The sequence below is a fragment of the Lepeophtheirus salmonis genome, chromosome 14 (assembly GCF_016086655.4).
Source record: "Lepeophtheirus salmonis chromosome 14, UVic_Lsal_1.4, whole genome shotgun sequence".
Lineage (NCBI taxonomy): Eukaryota > Metazoa > Arthropoda > Copepoda > Siphonostomatoida > Caligidae > Lepeophtheirus > Lepeophtheirus salmonis.
In genome coordinates this window covers 26508054-26526053 of record NC_052144.2, presented here as the reverse complement: position 1 = coordinate 26526053, position 18000 = coordinate 26508054, and the positions used below count along the sequence as shown (strand labels likewise).

At 32.1% G+C, this 18000-nt stretch overlaps 1 protein-coding gene across 1 annotated transcript in view; it reads right to left on the bottom strand.

The window, feature by feature from the left end:
* Window positions 1-4540: 4540 nt before the first annotated feature.
* The window catches only part of LOC121129741 (stromelysin-3-like), a 49316-nt gene continuing 35856 nt past the window's right edge, over window positions 4541-18000 (bottom strand). Inside the window, 7 exon segments of the mRNA XM_071893590.1 lie at window positions 4541-4731; window positions 7377-7461; window positions 7519-7539; window positions 7541-7702; window positions 7760-8206; window positions 8273-8558; window positions 9783-10201. Of these exon segments, the coding sequence (XP_071749691.1) occupies window positions 4604-4731; window positions 7377-7461; window positions 7519-7539; window positions 7541-7702; window positions 7760-8206; window positions 8273-8558; window positions 9783-10201 (1548 nt within the window). The 3' untranslated portion in view covers window positions 4541-4603.

The following is an 18000-nucleotide window of genomic DNA, read 5'->3' as shown; positions in this document are numbered from 1 at the left end:
CAATTTGTTTCTCTGATGTTACAAATACTGTGAAAAGTCAAAGCTAATTATTGCTAAAATATCAATTTTAATGTTGGCTAATACCCCGGAGAAGTATTCACGTTAAGATTTTAAAGGAAGTAACGGACGGCTAATAAAAAAAACTCTTCAATCAACAACAAATAGTTATATTTTCAAATTTCAAATTTTTGGATATATTTTATTAAATCAATCTTAATGAAATAATTTACAAGGTAGGTATAGGAAGATTAATAGATTATTTTTTGATTGGTTCAGCCATCCTTTGTGGATAAACAAACTATAATATATATTTCGTCATCTTTTCATCATGACGGAGTAAAAAACCAAAAAGCAGCGTATCACAGATCTCTTAGATTCTGAAGTTGAGGTAGCAAGGATTATGGACATTATGAAGTGCTCCAAAAGCATTGTTTTCAAGGCGGCCCAAGATAAGGAATGATGGCGAAGACCTCTCCAGGACAGCAGAACAATTTAATTAGGGATCTGGAGTTCCTGTCCAGCTTGGAAAATAAGATCAAGGAGTAATCCACCAAATCAATAAATCACCTCACCAACGACTTCTCTGTAGCTGATAGGACCATCAAGAGTGCCGTGAAAGGGCTACTTGGATTTTTCCTCATACTTGAGTACCCCAAAATCCTATTTGAAAGAGGTCATGAAGGTCATGAGGCTCGAGAGTCCACGTTTTTTTTTGCGCAATCCTGTATGCATTATAAATGTATAAATAGATAATGTTCTTGCGTTCAAACTGTAAGAAAATATATTTTGCACAAAGTAAACATTAGATGATGTCTTGTTCTATAAATAGCACACATACATTCTGATAACAAAAAACAAAATATGCTTCAAAATAACAATTTTTCTTGGACATAAATTGTATCTTATTTTAAGTTAAGCCTGGGACTCAGACTCTGGTCAGAGTTGAGATTGGATCATTAAATTGAAAAAAAAAGTAAAAAAATAAAAATATTAGCATAATTAGTAATGAAAATCCTGTGTATTTTTTTTTTTTTTTTGCAGGCCGGTTTTTTGGAATTGGTAATGTGAAGAATGAATTTTCTTTTGCTCAACTGTTGTCACTATTATTTAATTCCTGAGTAGTGAACTACTAATATGGAAGTAAAAAATTCTGAGCATTTTTTCGCTATATTTTGACAATAATATTAACATAATTAGGATTATTCGATTTAGATGCACCGTTATGTTAAATAACTTTTGTTCATTTTACAGGTAATTTCATAATTCCTCGACTGAAGAAGTCTTCGTTCCTATTGGTAAAAATCTGACCGGCTTATTTTCACAAGCCTCTCTTGAGACCAGTTTTGTACCATTATTATTTTTATTTTTTGCAAATGCTTGAAAAGTTAATAATCGCTTGGTGCCAGGTATGAACTATGTGGCAGATGCGATAGAACCTCCCATCCAATCTCTCGGAGCTTTTGGTGTATCGCTAAAGATTTGTGTGGCCTGGTGCTGTCTTGATGGAATACAACACCCTTTCTATTGGCAAATTCTAGCCGCTTCTGGTCGATTGCTACTTCAATCTGGTCAGTTGTTGACAATATAAGTCCGAATTGAGTGTTTTGCCCGATGGGAGCATCTTATGGTGAATGATTTCTTTTCAATCCTACCAAAGATAATAGAAAACCTTCTTGGCCGTTGATACATGTTTGGGGAATGTAAGAGCCACTTCAAAGTGGTTTGACCACGATCTTTTTTGGCTTTTGTTCACGTATGTGACCCATTTTTTATTGCCAGTCAACATATACTTGATAAATGGATCGATTTCGATATGTTTCAGGATAAAGTCATAAACATCAATTCAATCCAAAAGGTTCCTTTGCATCTTCGTGTAGCACCCATAAATAAAAATGGTTCCAAACGGCTTTCTGGTTCATCTTCAGTGATTGTTTTACTTAAGTGTTATGAGGGGTTAAAAAAGAGTCATAATTTCTGGAGAAAGATTATGGAGAAACAACTTAACATAAAATAAATGCTAAGAAATATTGATTGAACAAAATAACTAAAATGTAATGTTTAAATAAATGTTCAATCTTAAAATAGCTACATTTCATACATTTTTTTAAAGATCTATGATAAATGGTATAAAGTATTTGCTTAAAAAAATTAATTAATTAAATAAATATTAGTATAATTCTTACAACTGTTTAATTACTTTTCAATTCTGTGTTACTATTTAATTCTATTTGACAATAAAAGTCAAATGAATCTTTTTAAATTAAGTTATATCTTTTTTTTAACTATCGAGTCGTCCAGGAAACCCGGATCATCTTTAACTACATCCTGAACAATAATGAAAGCATTTAACTCGGTTATTTCCTTTTTAGAGTGAGAGGTTGAGCGTTAGATTTAAGTTAGTTGCATAACTTTTAATTCAAAACAAGTATCTACGATGGAGGAGACCCGAAGGAACACCTTCATCGAAATGGCTTTTGTGTGATACAGCTCAGCGTACTTAAAGATGATGATCAGGGTATCAAAAGAGCACAGTATAATACGTCTACAACTGCTGGAAGGAGGAGGGGGGGATATAAGATACAAGCCCACAAGTCCTGGAGTGATAAAAACCCACTCTCAGATTCCTTGTAGGCCTGAAACGGTTCGTGAAGGCATCACCTGGGACTCCTATTAAACATCAAGTAAGCATTACAACAGTCTCCAGGACCATAAATACTGACCTGAGGATAAAGTCTTACAGCCTCTACAAAGGACATATCTTTATAGACAAAATGAAAGCCATAAGGGTTGCCCATGGAAGGAAATTGCTGAACAATTTGAAGTCCCATAGTAACCGAATCAGCTTTCATTTGGATGAGAAACAATGGACTGTCCATAGATCCACAACATTCAGAACGACAAATGGTTAAACACAAAGAGTGCACGTTTTTAAAACCAACGTCAGTGTCATGCCCCCATCTTATTTGAGCCAAAAGAGAGGGTGGGTAACTTGGATGAAAGTTTCAATTCAACAAGACTCAGCCCCTCTTACAAGGCTACCATACCCTAAAATCGTTGAAAAAAGAGAAGGTGCCATTTTGGGACCCCCAGAACTGGCCTTCCCCCCATATAGATTCCGTAGATTACTTCTTTTAGGTAGAGTTTGAGAGGAAGGTTTCAGACAATTCACATAGGAGCATCGACTCCTTGAAGGCCCCCATCATCAAGTACTGGTACAAAGTATCCTGCGCGGATGTGGTTAAGGCCTGCAAATCCTTTAGGCCTCGTATCAAGCGAATGATTTGCGAATATGGAGACATATTGAATATTTTTTTTCTTTTGTTTTATTAGAACTTGTAAATAAAATTTTAAACATCTACTTACTTCCTTTATTAACCAGGATGCAGTTAAAGATAGTCCGAATGTACTTGAACGACCCTGTATATAAATTAAATTAAGATTTTATTAAAAACCATCAATACTCCTAATTCCATGATTTTACCATTATAGGTATAGTTAAAAAAAAGAAGATATATAACTATATTATATTTATACAATTAAAATTTCAATAGATCCAAGACCACCAACCTTAAAATATTTAAAAACTAAGGTCATGGTACACATTATTTCAAATAACAAAAATAAAATTAGAATTTTTTTAATAAGTTATGATAGCTTTTAAATGATTAAAAATTCGTCCGAATGTTAATTTATTTATCTTTATGTTAGATTGAGTTACAATTCCTAAACTTTATTTGTTTGCCGGACTACTATCAAAAATTTTATTCAAGTCCGTTTCAATATGAAAATTTCACGTACATACCAATTTATAAATGTGTATATTACGAGATAACCACTAATTTATACCTCCTCTGCCCTCACCTTATATTACATAGTTCATATTGGTCCCGGTGTCTTCAACTATTTTGCCTCGGGACATTTTGACTTCACTCATTTTGCTTTAGGACATTTTACTTCAAAGATATTTCGCATTAACATATAAACAAATTAGTTTTATTCGTCATTTTTTGTTTATTTTGGGTTGAAATTGATGTTCCCGATGAATGTTCTAAATCAAAATATGTAATATTTATTACTTTAAAATACATTAAATGCTTGTTTTCTGTTGAATTAATGATGAAGTTATGCCTGTACATCATATTATGCTTTTTCGTCAATCCATTAGTATTTTCTTGCATGAATAATCCATGTCTAATAATAATTACAACTAATAAGTGATTAGTAATTTTTCTACTCAAATCGTTGCCGTGTTAATTCATTTTTGCTATTCTTATTATACTAATTTGATTATTTACTTTCTCTGATTCAAATTCATTATATAGTGAGATTTTGTTGGTGTATGCATTGAAATTTTAAGGCATGATTCCATCATTATTCCAACAGAAAATCCATGTTATAGTAATGCACATTACATATTTTGATTAAAAAATTCCAAAGAAACATCTATTTTAACCAAAAATAACCTATAAATCTCTTATGCATGTATACCTTCCAAACTCATGAGAATATCCCAACTTCTAAATTTGAAACAATGAGCATATAACCCGTTTAAATACAATTTATTATTTAGAATTAAATACAAAACTAATGGAAATAATGATCATTAAATAAAATATTCAGTAATTGGTTTGGTAATGATGACAAACAGAATTATCATACTGTAAATGGTAGGAAGGAATCTGGCACAAGGAGAAGAAGACCCCAAGATTCGAATGTCGTTCTCTCCTGAATCTATTGAAAAAAGAAAAAAAATAATATATATATATAAGATACTATTTAATACGGAACATGAATTTAATTATATATGCTATCAGAAGTTGGAAGTTTGTCTATCCTTTTGATAAAAGTTATAATTTGATTTCAAAAAGTTCCTTGTACTAACTCACTTTTGATGGGTGTTTCTTGGGTGTAAAAAAAGAATCAATACTCGTAAACTTTCTATGTAGTATGTGGCTCTTAATCTTTTACTCTGAAAAATAAAAAGCGTATTTAAGAAGGAACAAAATTAAGCTTTATAAGATAATAAATATTTGTAATTAATTACATTCCATATGAAAAAAACACGGTACTTTTTTGAAATGAGAGTTATTAAACCTCTCCTTATTCTATATTATTGTTTATTAGTAAAGTTGAGTAGTATGTAAGGGAAAAAGAAAAGAGCTAGGAGAAGACTAGAGTGAGACATATGGTAGCAAGTGATTCATTAAAATCTGAACACTTCGATTTTTAAGCTTCAACAAAATTTAATTTATTAATTAACAATATAGCGTCAACAAAATTAATATAATAAATAGACGGTTGTCTGAGCTCTCTTAATCATTAATGTAGCCACTCTTAGCGGCAATAATGGTTTCAGGCGGTGGTGGAATGCCTGTCACCCGCTGCAGATGATGTCTTTGGTCATGGTGTCCCAGTTCTGGCTGACAGTGGCTTTGACGACCTCGGTTTTTGGATGATGGGCACTTCAGGCCTTCCTCAAGACATGTACCCTAAATATGTAATCAAAGAGGTTGGCATCAGGTCTGTAGGGGGACCAAAATTGTCAAAAAAACTCCTTCAAAAGAGTCTTGCAACGGAGGAGATGGGGTTCTTTCATTGCTGGTGTCAAAAGTGGCATCGCCACCCTCGCAGGACTCTTTCCACCCACTTTTTGAAAGTTCTCTGCACATTCTAGTGTAAAACTCCAAGATCTTTTGTATGTCCCTCGTGGACTTGAGAGGATTGGCCTGGGCTGTTTTCCTTAACTCCTCCGGATCCATTTTTGCTTTTTTGATGGAACCCTTCTTCCTCTCCAACGTTTTGGACTTGCTGACGGCGTAGACGATTGTCCTTGAGACGCCCAACTACTTGGAATTTGCGAAGGGAAATTTTCGTCGATCAAGCTCAGGTGTCATTTTCTCGACTAGTACTTTAACTAGAGAGTTCAGGTTTGTTCTGTTTTGTAACTAATTGCTTATGCTTTAATATATCGAAATATGAATTAATTTCAATGACTCAACCTCCGTCAATTATTGAATTAGTAAGTGTTCAGATTTAAATGGACCTCTCGGTATACTTGATCGAATTAAGACCTTTGTTAATGTGATTTTTTTTTTTTGTGGGGGAGAAAATAAATTCTTGCTATAAAGAAATAAAAATTCTACACTTACAATATAATTAGTGCAGAGAAAATATAATAATCCTATTTAAATTCATATATATACTTAATTATGCATTTTTAAAATAATTTACACAAAAGATAGGTGATAATTCTTCTTTCAGTGGGAGATACTAACACTACGACGACCTATGAAATAATGAATAAAAAAGAAGTTAGAGCATACGAACAACCGTTTTTTCTTTTCTAATTCTTGAAACTATTTTTTTCATTACATATTACTCAACTCTATTTATTGATATGTAACATATACTTATTATTGTTAATTATCGTCGTTTGTGCATCAAAAGTATAATTAATTACTTTTCAAAATCATTTTTATATGGTTAACAAATAACCAATAAAGGAAGGATTCAAAATGAACCATTTCGGTTATTGATGATAATGTCACATAAAAATGAGTTTAAAAGATTTCTTTGTCACATAGAGTTTTTATACAAGTAAGACTTCTCACCTTTTCCTCATTAAGCTGACTAAGCATGCAAGTAATCCCCTTAGAAGTCCTTCATTGAACAAAGCCTTTATTGTTTAACTCAATGTTTATTAAGCAAATGTTACTAATAACAAAATATATTATTCTCTATTGTAACATTTTATAACAACAATTTTTTAATAGGGACAATGAAAGACAAGAAATAATTGTTATTTATGAAAATAAATTTGACAAAGGGAAAGATAAAATCAATTGGAAAAAAAAAATTGTCAATATATAGGTTTGGAAAAATAACATTTGGGATGTTATGTTACTTAAATATATATAAATAATTTATCAAAGATTTATAAGAAGCAATGCATATAAAATTAGAGATAGAGAGACTGCACTGCACTGCCTCTCTTCTAGATTATGATAATAGAAGCAGGAAAATTAAGAGCCCAAATGAAGGAAATAAATATATAAACTACTTTGAATTACTAAAAGAGTTAGAAAAAGGAGCTGCAAATGATTAAGATCATTGATATATATTATAAATCAATTGTTGAATTATATAGGCCTTTCTTTTAAAGAGAGAGAGAGAGAGAGAAAAGAAGAAGAAAATTGGATCATTTTAGTATACTAGAATGTTTTTAAATCTCCTCCAAACGTTCTCCCAAGACTTGGTCCATAATAAACCAATACCCGTATTACTTTTGGGATGGGATTTCTTGGAACTATCACCGAGAAAAGGAGCATCATTTTGAATTCCTTCACCGTCTGAATCATCAGAAGAAGAATTTTTACCTTTATCGTCAATATCTGTAGATTCCGGACATCCGAACCACCATCGTCCTGTTGGTCGAGGAAAAGGAGGATTTGTTCTATCGACCTGTGAAAGAATAAGGAGATAGAAACACATAATGCAAGAGATTTAAAGTTAGTATACTTGAAACTTCCTATCATTAAAACCGCCAGTACTCTCCGTTCTTGAAGAAATATGTATAACCATTGGAATACATTAGAGCGTCATCTAAGTCGTTTGGAATGCCTTCCCAGTTTGAAATCTGTTTAGGGTACGACTCCTTAACGGGAGGCCTCGCCTCGGGATCAAATCTCCAATATTTACTTCCCTAATACATAGATATATCATTAGCACTTTCTAATCCCCATGAAAGGAGGATTCTTACCTTGAAAAAGTAAATTTTCCCATTTCCACTCCAAACAAAAGATGCATCCACATTATTCGGAATCCCTACAAAACCCTTGGAAATAAGTTTTGGATATCCTTCGTCCATATTTTGATTTGTAAATCTCCAATATTTGGATCCTTTAAAGAAATACGTCCTTCCGTTTGTCCAAGTAAAGCCTGCATCCAAATCAGGTGGTAATCCTTCCCAATCACTGCTTATCCTTCGAGGATAACCCTCTGCTATGGAATCATCTGTTAATTTCCAATACTTTGAACCCTTGAATGCATAGGTCTGTTTATTTTTCGTTGTTATGATGGAGTCAATTTTAGAATCGCTGCAGATTTCATCTCGATCAGAAATTCCAAAGCGGGGAACGTCAAAGGGAGGGGTCACAGATTGAACTGTTGTAGGTGGAGTTTTTTCCTTCCTCTTCCCATAAAGTGTCTGAAATAAATGACAAGCACAATATAAAGTAGGGGTTTAAAATCTATTGAGGGATTAAAAATATACCTCGATAGCTTTTATGTCATCCCCATCTAATTTCAATTTGGGATCGTAGCCTCGATAAAAAGGAGCCATCAGTGCTTCATGAGTTTTACTATGTGAGAGTCCTAAGGAATGTCCAAACTCATGAGCAGCAGCTTGAACTAAATTAGTTCCTATTAAACTCTCAGAACTCCAATTCTCGTCATCGTCAAAGTGAGCATCCCCTCCATACACAGGAAAGAATGCATGGGCCAGTGTTCCTCCTGCCCCATCAAAAGGATCACCATCTCCATGCTCCCGTCTGTCAAATCTGTAAGAATGAAAGTAGAATAAATGTTCAAATATATAGGCAGGGGCGTCCGCCGTGGTGGGCTGTAGGATAAACCTGTTCAAATTTTAACTTTTTCTTCAAACCTTTTAATATTTCACTTTCCCCATTCTCCAAGCTTTATAAGAACTGAATATACCAGTCCTTTGGATTTTGGACCGCGGTTATGCCTTCCGCATTGGCATTGAAAATGTAATATTCGTGGCTTTAAAAAAAGGCAAAAAACCCGTGATTATTTGTATTCTTTTCACTGTAGCTTCGCAATGGCTAATAATAGAGTACCCAATAAATTTATGTATCATACCCACAACAAAAAAAAAGTTGAATGTTCAGATTATGAACTAGGTTACTCTAGTATATATGAATATCAGTGAACAATTGAGATATGTCATGTGGATAAGAACTTCGGAGCGGAAAAGTGGTAAGCGAGATAAGTAAACCGGATGCGTCTGTGGAAATACGAACAAAAGTATTAAATCCTTCCACAGTGATGTATACCTCATTGGAAAACCCAATTCCAGCATCAGGGGAACTCAACTTCCGGCAAATCGTTAGTGGCCAAAATTAAAGCGTTCAAGCAAAAATTCTTTTATTGGGGAGGGGGTCCCAATTAAAGATTTTTTTCTTTTTACAAAAACTTCCAAAAAGTTAAAAATTTGAAATGGAATTTTTCCGAAAAATTTAAGTTTTTGTAAATAACTATGGATTTTTGCAATTTTTTTCCAAGAAATTATTATTTGAAATTTAATTTTTGAAGTTTTCTTTCCAAAAAATTTAATTTCTGTGAATAACAATGGATTTTTGCATAATTTTTTTTTCCAAAAAATTATTATTTGAAATTTAATTTTTGTAGTTTCTTTCCAAAAAAATTAATTTTCTGTAAATAACTATGAATTTTTGGATTTTTTTTGCAAAAAATTATTATTTGAAATTTAATTTTTGAAGTTTCGTTCCATAAAATTTTTCAATTAAATTTTCCAAAAAGTTTTTTTTTAAATAACTGCATTTTTGAATTTTTTTTTCAAAAATTTAATTTTTGGTGAATAGTTATGGATATTTTTGATTTGTTTTTCAAAAAATAGAAATATGAAGCCCCCCTTCCCCCCACCCGCCCTAAAAACATATATAATCTTGCGGACGCCTCTAATAATGGAGACATGAAATGGAGGAGAAAAACATATTCTCCTAAAGTCAGTTTCTCTTTACCTAATGTCAATATGAACCTTCCCACTTTCTTTTTGAGTAAAAGTGAGCTCTGTGTAGTCAGACCAAACTTTAAGAGCCTCAGCTATGTCATTATCGACTTGACTCCGACTCAAACGACTTGAAGAAGGATATTTACTAATTTTATAAGTAAGATCTCTAACTCTCCAACGACTTCCTTGAAGAACATAGCGCTTCCGTCGTCGTCTTTTGGCATAACTTCCCTTTCCGACCTTATCCTTGACTCCACATCGAGGCATTTTCATATACTCCACTGTAAGAGGATCTAATTCTCCTGTTTGATTTAAGCCAGCAAATCCCTGGAAATCCATGATGTGATCTTTTAAAAAGTCTGGAGATAGTAATGGAGCGGATTTGGAGTTACTCATGTTGTCCATGTAGCCATATTTCATCAAATACATCTGCAAAGTAATAATTCATTTTAAAAATTTAACAAAAAAGATGTTCAGCCAATTAATTTATTGGCATTTTTTAGTTTCAATTGTTCATATTTGCTTGATATTAATATTTACTTTACCTTGAAATAAGGTACAGTTAATGGTCATAAAATGTGTTAAACAAGGATTTGAGTCTTATTGATAATATATGCATATGTATTTAAATTCTTTGTTTGAACATCCTGTTATTTGAATTTGTTACCATTAATGAATAATTATCAATCTACTTAAATTCCCTTAGTTTGACGAAGAACAAAATATTTGACTCTTTACGAGAAGAAATTAATCGATTTTAACAACGTATTTTGACCAAATACATTATAATTATTCTTTCATTGTAAATTCACACACAGATTCTAACTGAAGACACCTCCTAGTTAATATATATACTAGAAATAACACGCTATTTTAAAGACACCAATGAAAAATTGAAAAGATTTTTTTATTTTATTATTTAATATTATCAAACCTGCACGCCCCTTTTGACACTTTTGAAAATCTAAAATATAATTGACCATGTGAAAATACTGACTTTGATTTATATATTGTCATTGCAATTGCTCACTTGCAATGTTCCTTCATCAACCATAATGAAGATTTAAGATCAAATAATATTTATAAAGAACAGGTAAAGTTCTTTATATATATTCTTTGTTTAAGATGGTGCGTTGACTGAACGCTGACCGATACAACGTCGATCGTAGAATATAAATAAGGGGCTCTCAAAATGGTGTTACAATATATCCCAATCTAATATTTCCCACCTGAAACATACCCCCCCCAACCCTATATAAAATACTAGTAAGTGCCCCTCCCAATCCGTTGTACAACCTAAATGTTGGGGCAGTTTTCGGATACGGCCTCGCTCTAAATTGGGATGAAACTCACCTCCACTATTTAAAGAACCATTAAGAGCCCCTCAAAACCCTTCATTTACAAGCCAAATGTTGGAGCTGTTTTGGATTTTTGTTCTGTATTTTACGACAACCTGTGGGCCCATGGATAGTTTGTATGTTTTGGGAGGTGCCCCTTACACTTTTTGAGGAGTATTGGTTATTTTTAATCTGTTTAGTAAGGCTGTCATTGAACAAAACACGTATACTGAGAGAAATATTGGGATGTTAGAAGGGCCAAAAAATGGATGGCTCCATATATTTTATGATATTTTTTTTTCAGGTGTTGCAGCATTTAGTCAGCAGACATTTCCACAAGATACTTTCCCCCCTTATATAAACAACAGTAATGGCTTCTCACCCCCCAACCCCACCCCATTTATACCAAGAAAGTTGGTATGTTTTCCTGTATCGCCGGGTCCCAAAAAGGGTTGAAACCTTCCACCATCAGATCTTCAAAGGCCACTCGCAACACTTCTATTTATTTCCAGGAAGTTGGGGCTGCATGAAGGTACCGATGATTCCCAAAACAAAATGTAAACCGAACCAGCTTCAAATTTTGGGGGCCTTTCGGGGTGTAAATGGGGAGTAAATGGTGGCAGTCGGTTTAAACCCATTTTGGGATTCCGAGTTACCCAAAATAGTTCCAAATTTTGATATCTCGATGGAGGTTTGTTAGGATTCCTAGGTGTTAGTTTGGTGGGGTAAATATCTGGGCGGAAAATGTCTGGAATGAGATGTCATAGTTTTGACCTACTACTGTTTAAGATACATATTAAGATTAACTCGCTTATCCTCTTTCTAATTCCCTTTTTTAATTTGTATTCAATATACGTTCTCCCTTTTTCTGTTGATATAATAATATTTTTTTTTTTTTTTGTACTTTCGAATCGAAAACGCATACCATAAAAAAACCTTGAGACACGGGGAATCCATCTTGTTTAATAAAAAAATTAATTAATTAGCTAAAAATCAAACTTGACTCCAGAGTCCAGTAATATGGTCTTATCAGAATTTAACATAGCCTTATGTAAAGTTAAAATTATAAACAACTTTTTTTATGCCTAAAATCTGTATCTGTCTCTGTTATTGAAATAAATACGTTTGTATCTTTATTTATTAGGCTAACGTACATCACACATAAACTACTTTCATACTATGTAGGATTATGTATACTATATTTGAAAAACAATTAATCTCATTTCTAAGTTAGAGTCTCTAACAAAACAAAATCAATATTTATTCAGCCAATAAAATATTTGACTAATTAATTATGGTTATATTTATGACACGAACTGACATGGGAAGAAGGGGCTTTTAGGTTTTCAATTGACCCAATACATACATTAGCACATGTCCACTTCCTAACATTGACAAAATTTAATGAAAAAAAAGTTTAATAATGTATTTTCTAGGGGTATACCGGTGCATCCCAATCGGCAAGAATCGATCTTTTGAGAATTATCAGAATTTGGAGTATAACAACAATTATTAACAACATTTTATACTAGAAATTATTTGAGTCCGAGTACCACTGTATTAAAAAGGCAAGGTGGAAGTCAAACATCCGTTGGAAAAGCCTTATGGTATAACATTGTATTTCTATTAATCTTGAACTGTAGTTTCTCATTCTATTTGCTTATATGAACAGGGCTCAATTGATTGCATCCCCTAGCGGTATCATTTTTTTTTAAAAATTGCTCATGCCCCATTGACAGAAGTTATTGTAAACTTAGATTTATATAATTAAAAACATATGATATTCATCTTCCTGGCTATATATATATATGTAATTTGGTCCAAAATATCATGAATCAACCTATACAAACTAGGTTCATACGGGATAAAAAGTTCAACAATAATTCATAAATCATTCCATAATATGAAATTATATATAAAATTATTTTATTTTACGTAAAAAAAATGATTTTTTAAGACGGTATTTGACTTTGGATAAAACGTGGCTCCTATAGTATACATACTTCAGAGTCCAATCGACAGTAATCTTAGTCGAATGCACGCGATGAACCAAATCCAACGCGCGGAAAGACGCAACAGGTCGTTTGGCAAGTTTACAGCATCAGTATTCTGAGATGTGCATTGTATAATATTTATTGATTGCCGCAAAAAGGGGCAATCCATCAAAAACGAACTGTTGGAGCGTTTGAAAGATAAAATCACGAAAAAATACGCCCATTTGAAGGGAAAAAAAGTGTTGTTTCATGAAAACAATGCATCGTGTCACAAATAACTGAAAACAATGCCAAAGTTGCAGGGGTTAGGCTACGAATTCTCACCGTATTATCTAGATATACCTCTGTGTGAATTTTCTTATTTGCAAACCTCAAAAGAATGCACGTTGGAGGTAACAAAGATCATAATAAAGAGAAATCGTAGTATAAAAATGGCATTGGAAAATGGTATGTCCTCTATAATCCTTGTTTAGCCCTCAAGGTACTTAAATCGAATAAATAAATATAATTTTTCCAAGTAAATGTGTTTTACTATGTTAATCTACAAATTTTTCAGCCTACCTGTTATGTATTGCGTCAATATAAACATAATTTTGAACAAAAATCAAGAAAAGGAGCCATTCCTAATTTTATTTTTAACTTCATATAAAAATAAGACTGTTACGGTACGGTGTTGTAACGTAGTTCGGTTCAGTACGTTTTTATCATGGGTACGGTATATGTAATAACATGTTATATAATATTTGGTAAGATTTTAATCTATAAGCATATTTTTATATAAGAAATAGTTTCTGTATTTGCTTATACAAAAAGGATAAAATACACCCGAGTTGACAAAAACCTAGTGGTATGGTGGAAGATAATTTAAATTAATTTTCCCATTTTTCAAAGTAAGATTCACGATACCTCGTAACTACAGGTACATCTGTATCAAGCAAAATAATTTTTTCGACAGGAGGGGATATTGTGTCTGCTAATCGGTCTGGTTTATTACCAGAAAATGTAGACATGCTCATTTATTTTGGAAAAAAATATATACATTCATATAAGCCGTGTATATTTTATATCAATCTTTTTTTTTCTGAAAAGTTAAATATATTTAAGAATAATTTATTTGTACAGAAAATAAACTATTAAAGAGTAAAATATCGAACAAAATTATAAACTTGATTATTTCTATTAAAAAACATTTTAGTATTATACTGTACCAAACCGCGTACCCTGAAGGGTGTACTGCGGTGTGTACCGAACCATGGGTTTAGCGTATCGTCCCAACCTTAATATGTACACGCAGTTCAATATTTCAACTCCCTTATTTCTATCAATTATGAGTTATGTATTCAATTTTTTGGAATGAATGTAAACTAAAGTGTTTTCCAATAAGAGGTATTATTTTGATATTCAAAGAATTTTTTTTTTGAGATAAATGATGGAATGATAATTTCAATCTCAAGAAAAAGGTATGACATTAATAATGGAAAACAAAAAGCTAAATGGATGCCATATCTACACTTATAGGACAGTATCCTTTTTATGAAAGTTTCCATCACCTAATCGCAAAGTGGCTGTTACATGCCCTCAACAGCTTCACGAATTCCATATTTGAGGTCTTGAATCAACGCTTGGCTGTTGGCATAGATCTTATTTTTCACGTGGTTTCAAAGGAAGAAGTCGCAAGGTGTTAAATCACAAGATATCGGTGGCCAATAGCGATCACCTCTTCGAGAGATTATACATTCCTAAAAACTTTTCCGTAAAAGAACCATGGTTTAGTTGCTTGTGTGGCACGTAGCGCCATTTTTTTGAAACCTTGTCTAGATCAATATTATCCAATTCCGGCCATAAAAAATAATTAATCATATCTCAATAGCGCAATTTATTCACCGTAAATGTAGCTCCAGCATCATTTTCGAAAAAGTAAGGTCCAATGATAAAATGCACGTTGAGGATGCAGATAAGGTCTGGTCTACGCCAACAGCCCAGCGTCAATTCAAGACCTCAAAAATGGAATTTATGAAGCTATTGAGGGCATATAAGTATGTATTTTGCGAAAAATTACATAATTAATAAATAAACCAAATGATTGAACTTATTTTATATTAGTGTTGTGTATTCGATCTAGAAATCCTAGACCGGTCTCATAGAAAAATTTGGTCTAGATCAGTTCAAAGGAAAAGTTCGGTTGGAATCAGTCCAAATGAAAAGTTCGGTTCGGTCCCCCAAAAAAAAAAAAATATTGTACTAGATTTTATAGATAAATTGTTTATAACATGACCGAATAAAAAAGTTCGGTGCTGGACTGAGTCTCAACACTATTTTATATGTCATAAGATATTAACTATTCTATGGTGCTTAGCAGTGATAAAAAGATTGGGAATAACTGATATAGGAACTGTTAGATTTACAAGAATAGCCACTAAGGACCCCTCTATCCAATCAAAAAACTTTGAATATCTTAGATTGTAAATACTAAGAGGAAGTCGAATTTCTATCGAAAAAATTAAATTACTCCGTGGGATCATTTTCTTGTGATATAAACTATGCATTGAGCTTGGATTGATCACATTTTACAATGTTTTAAACTTTAATGATCGTTTAAAGTCCTATTGAGTTTTACCACTATGGTAACGCAGGGGTATACACAGGGGCTAGGTTGAGGGTGTAGCCTTCCCCTAAATTAATGAATTTTTGCTTTTTACTAGAAAATTAAATAAGTGAATTTTTTTCAAACAATGTAATATTTGAAATTTAAATACACAGCTATTCACCATTAATTTAACAAAAAAAATCAGAATTTCACAGCTCTTGAAAAAAAAATTAATTTTTGTCAAAAATTCATAGTTATTTTCAAAAATTAATTTTTTCAAAAATTTTATTCAAAAAAATTCAAAAATTTTTTCAAAAATTCATAGTTATTCTCAAAAATTACATTTTTTAGTAATTTTATTCAAAAATCTAAAGTTGTTAACAAATAATTAAATTTTTTGAACATAAATTTCAAAAATCCATAGTTATTCTCAAAAAAATTAAACTTTTTGGAAAAAAAATTTAAAAACTAAATTTCAAATTTTTTGGATAAAAACTTTGAAAATCTATAGCTATTCTCAAAAATCCAAAAACAAAGGCCCCCTCCAAAAAAAAAAAAAGAAGATATATATGCGTAATCCTGTGGACTCCCCTGTATCGAGTATGTATCTGCAATCATGTGACGGACGTTAAAAAATCCATGTAGAAACTGCCAATTAGGTTTGATTTTAATATATTTTACATAATACTCATAAATATAAAGGCGAAAAAGACTATTGAGAGTTACATAATAATAATAATTACAGACTCAATTTATGTTTACTTCAAAATAATTGTAATCATATTTTTATACTTTTTTTTAATGAACAGATAAGTTATTTGTGTCAAACGAGTACTTTCGATCACTTTACCTTTACGTTTTATCATTTTTGTCGGTATAAAATCAATAATAATTCTAATAAAACCATATTAGAATTGGTCAAGGACACCTTGTCCAATACCTTACTGGCGTAAGCCACTTTGCCTAATCCACTTTTGTCAAACAGACACTTTGCTGAATGGCCACATCACTGAAACAAATAATAAATAGGAGGGTCGTCCGAAAAGTTTCAGACCAAACAAAACATTTTTGCTGAATGTTTATTTTTCAACATTATCACCTTGTAACTCTACACACTTCTCCCAGTGTTGCTCCCATCTCTGTAACCCGCTCAAATAATACTGGCAATTTTTCTCTGCAAAATAATTCTTCAGGAGACACTGTTTGTATTTGGCACAATTACTCCGGGTTGGATTGATTTATAAACCTCAAATTTTCAAGCAGAACCCTTATATGCCTGCTATTTTTTGAATCTATTTAAAGTGTACACTTTCAGAAAACAATATTTAATGACAGCTGGATACTCCATTTAGTCTATTTTCTCAAAATCTCTATCATCAACTAACTCAACCAACTGTTACATAACAACTGACTCTCTAAAATGGCTGAAACTTTGGTGTGTTAAATGTCAACGGATAGATTTGATCTTCACGTTGAAGTCGGAACCTTTTCAAACCGCTCAGGTAAATTTGATGATTATTCATACTGCAATTTTAAAAGATTAAATGTTTCATCATTTGTCACGAATTGCAATGCTTAAGTGTTGATTAATTAATAATGGATTCATTTTATTATGAGGATACTTCAACAATGGGTTCGAACTGCTATTAGACCGTTGTAACAAAAATCATGACAACCACCCTGCTGCTCTAAGGAGCAGTAAAGATAATAAACAAGAAAAATAATAATGCTTTTATTCCTTAAGGTGTGTCCCAAAAAAGATGTGAATACTTAAAAAAAAATCCATGTGTCAGCTTGGATAGACCATAATGATGAAAAAGAAGAAAATATTGTAAACTAGACTGGAAATATTCCCTTAAGTGGATAAATTTTCTTATTATCCATTTTTTCATTTATTCCTTAAGCTTTGGTGCAAAAAAAAACTTTTTAAAAAATTATTCAAATATCTTGTTCAACATAATAGCAAACAATATGAAAGAAATGATTTAAATAGAGCAATTTTGATAGGTTCAAAATACTTCTTGGGTGAATTTTGTTCTTATTGTTTTTTACAGGTACTTGTGCTCTTTTGTTAGTGATAGTTTTTACTCCAATGACAAACACAACTTGATTCTTGAGAATTATACAGTCAAATATAATCTCGTGATAGAGGAGTGTCAATTAAGACCAATTGTTGAAGCGTCCTCATTAAGAAATGAATTAATTACACAATACAGCAGCATTTTTGCCCGCAGAAAACCCACATTTATTATTATTATTTAAGCCGTAGAACACGAATATTACCATTAAAACTTTCAATTCACGAAAGTT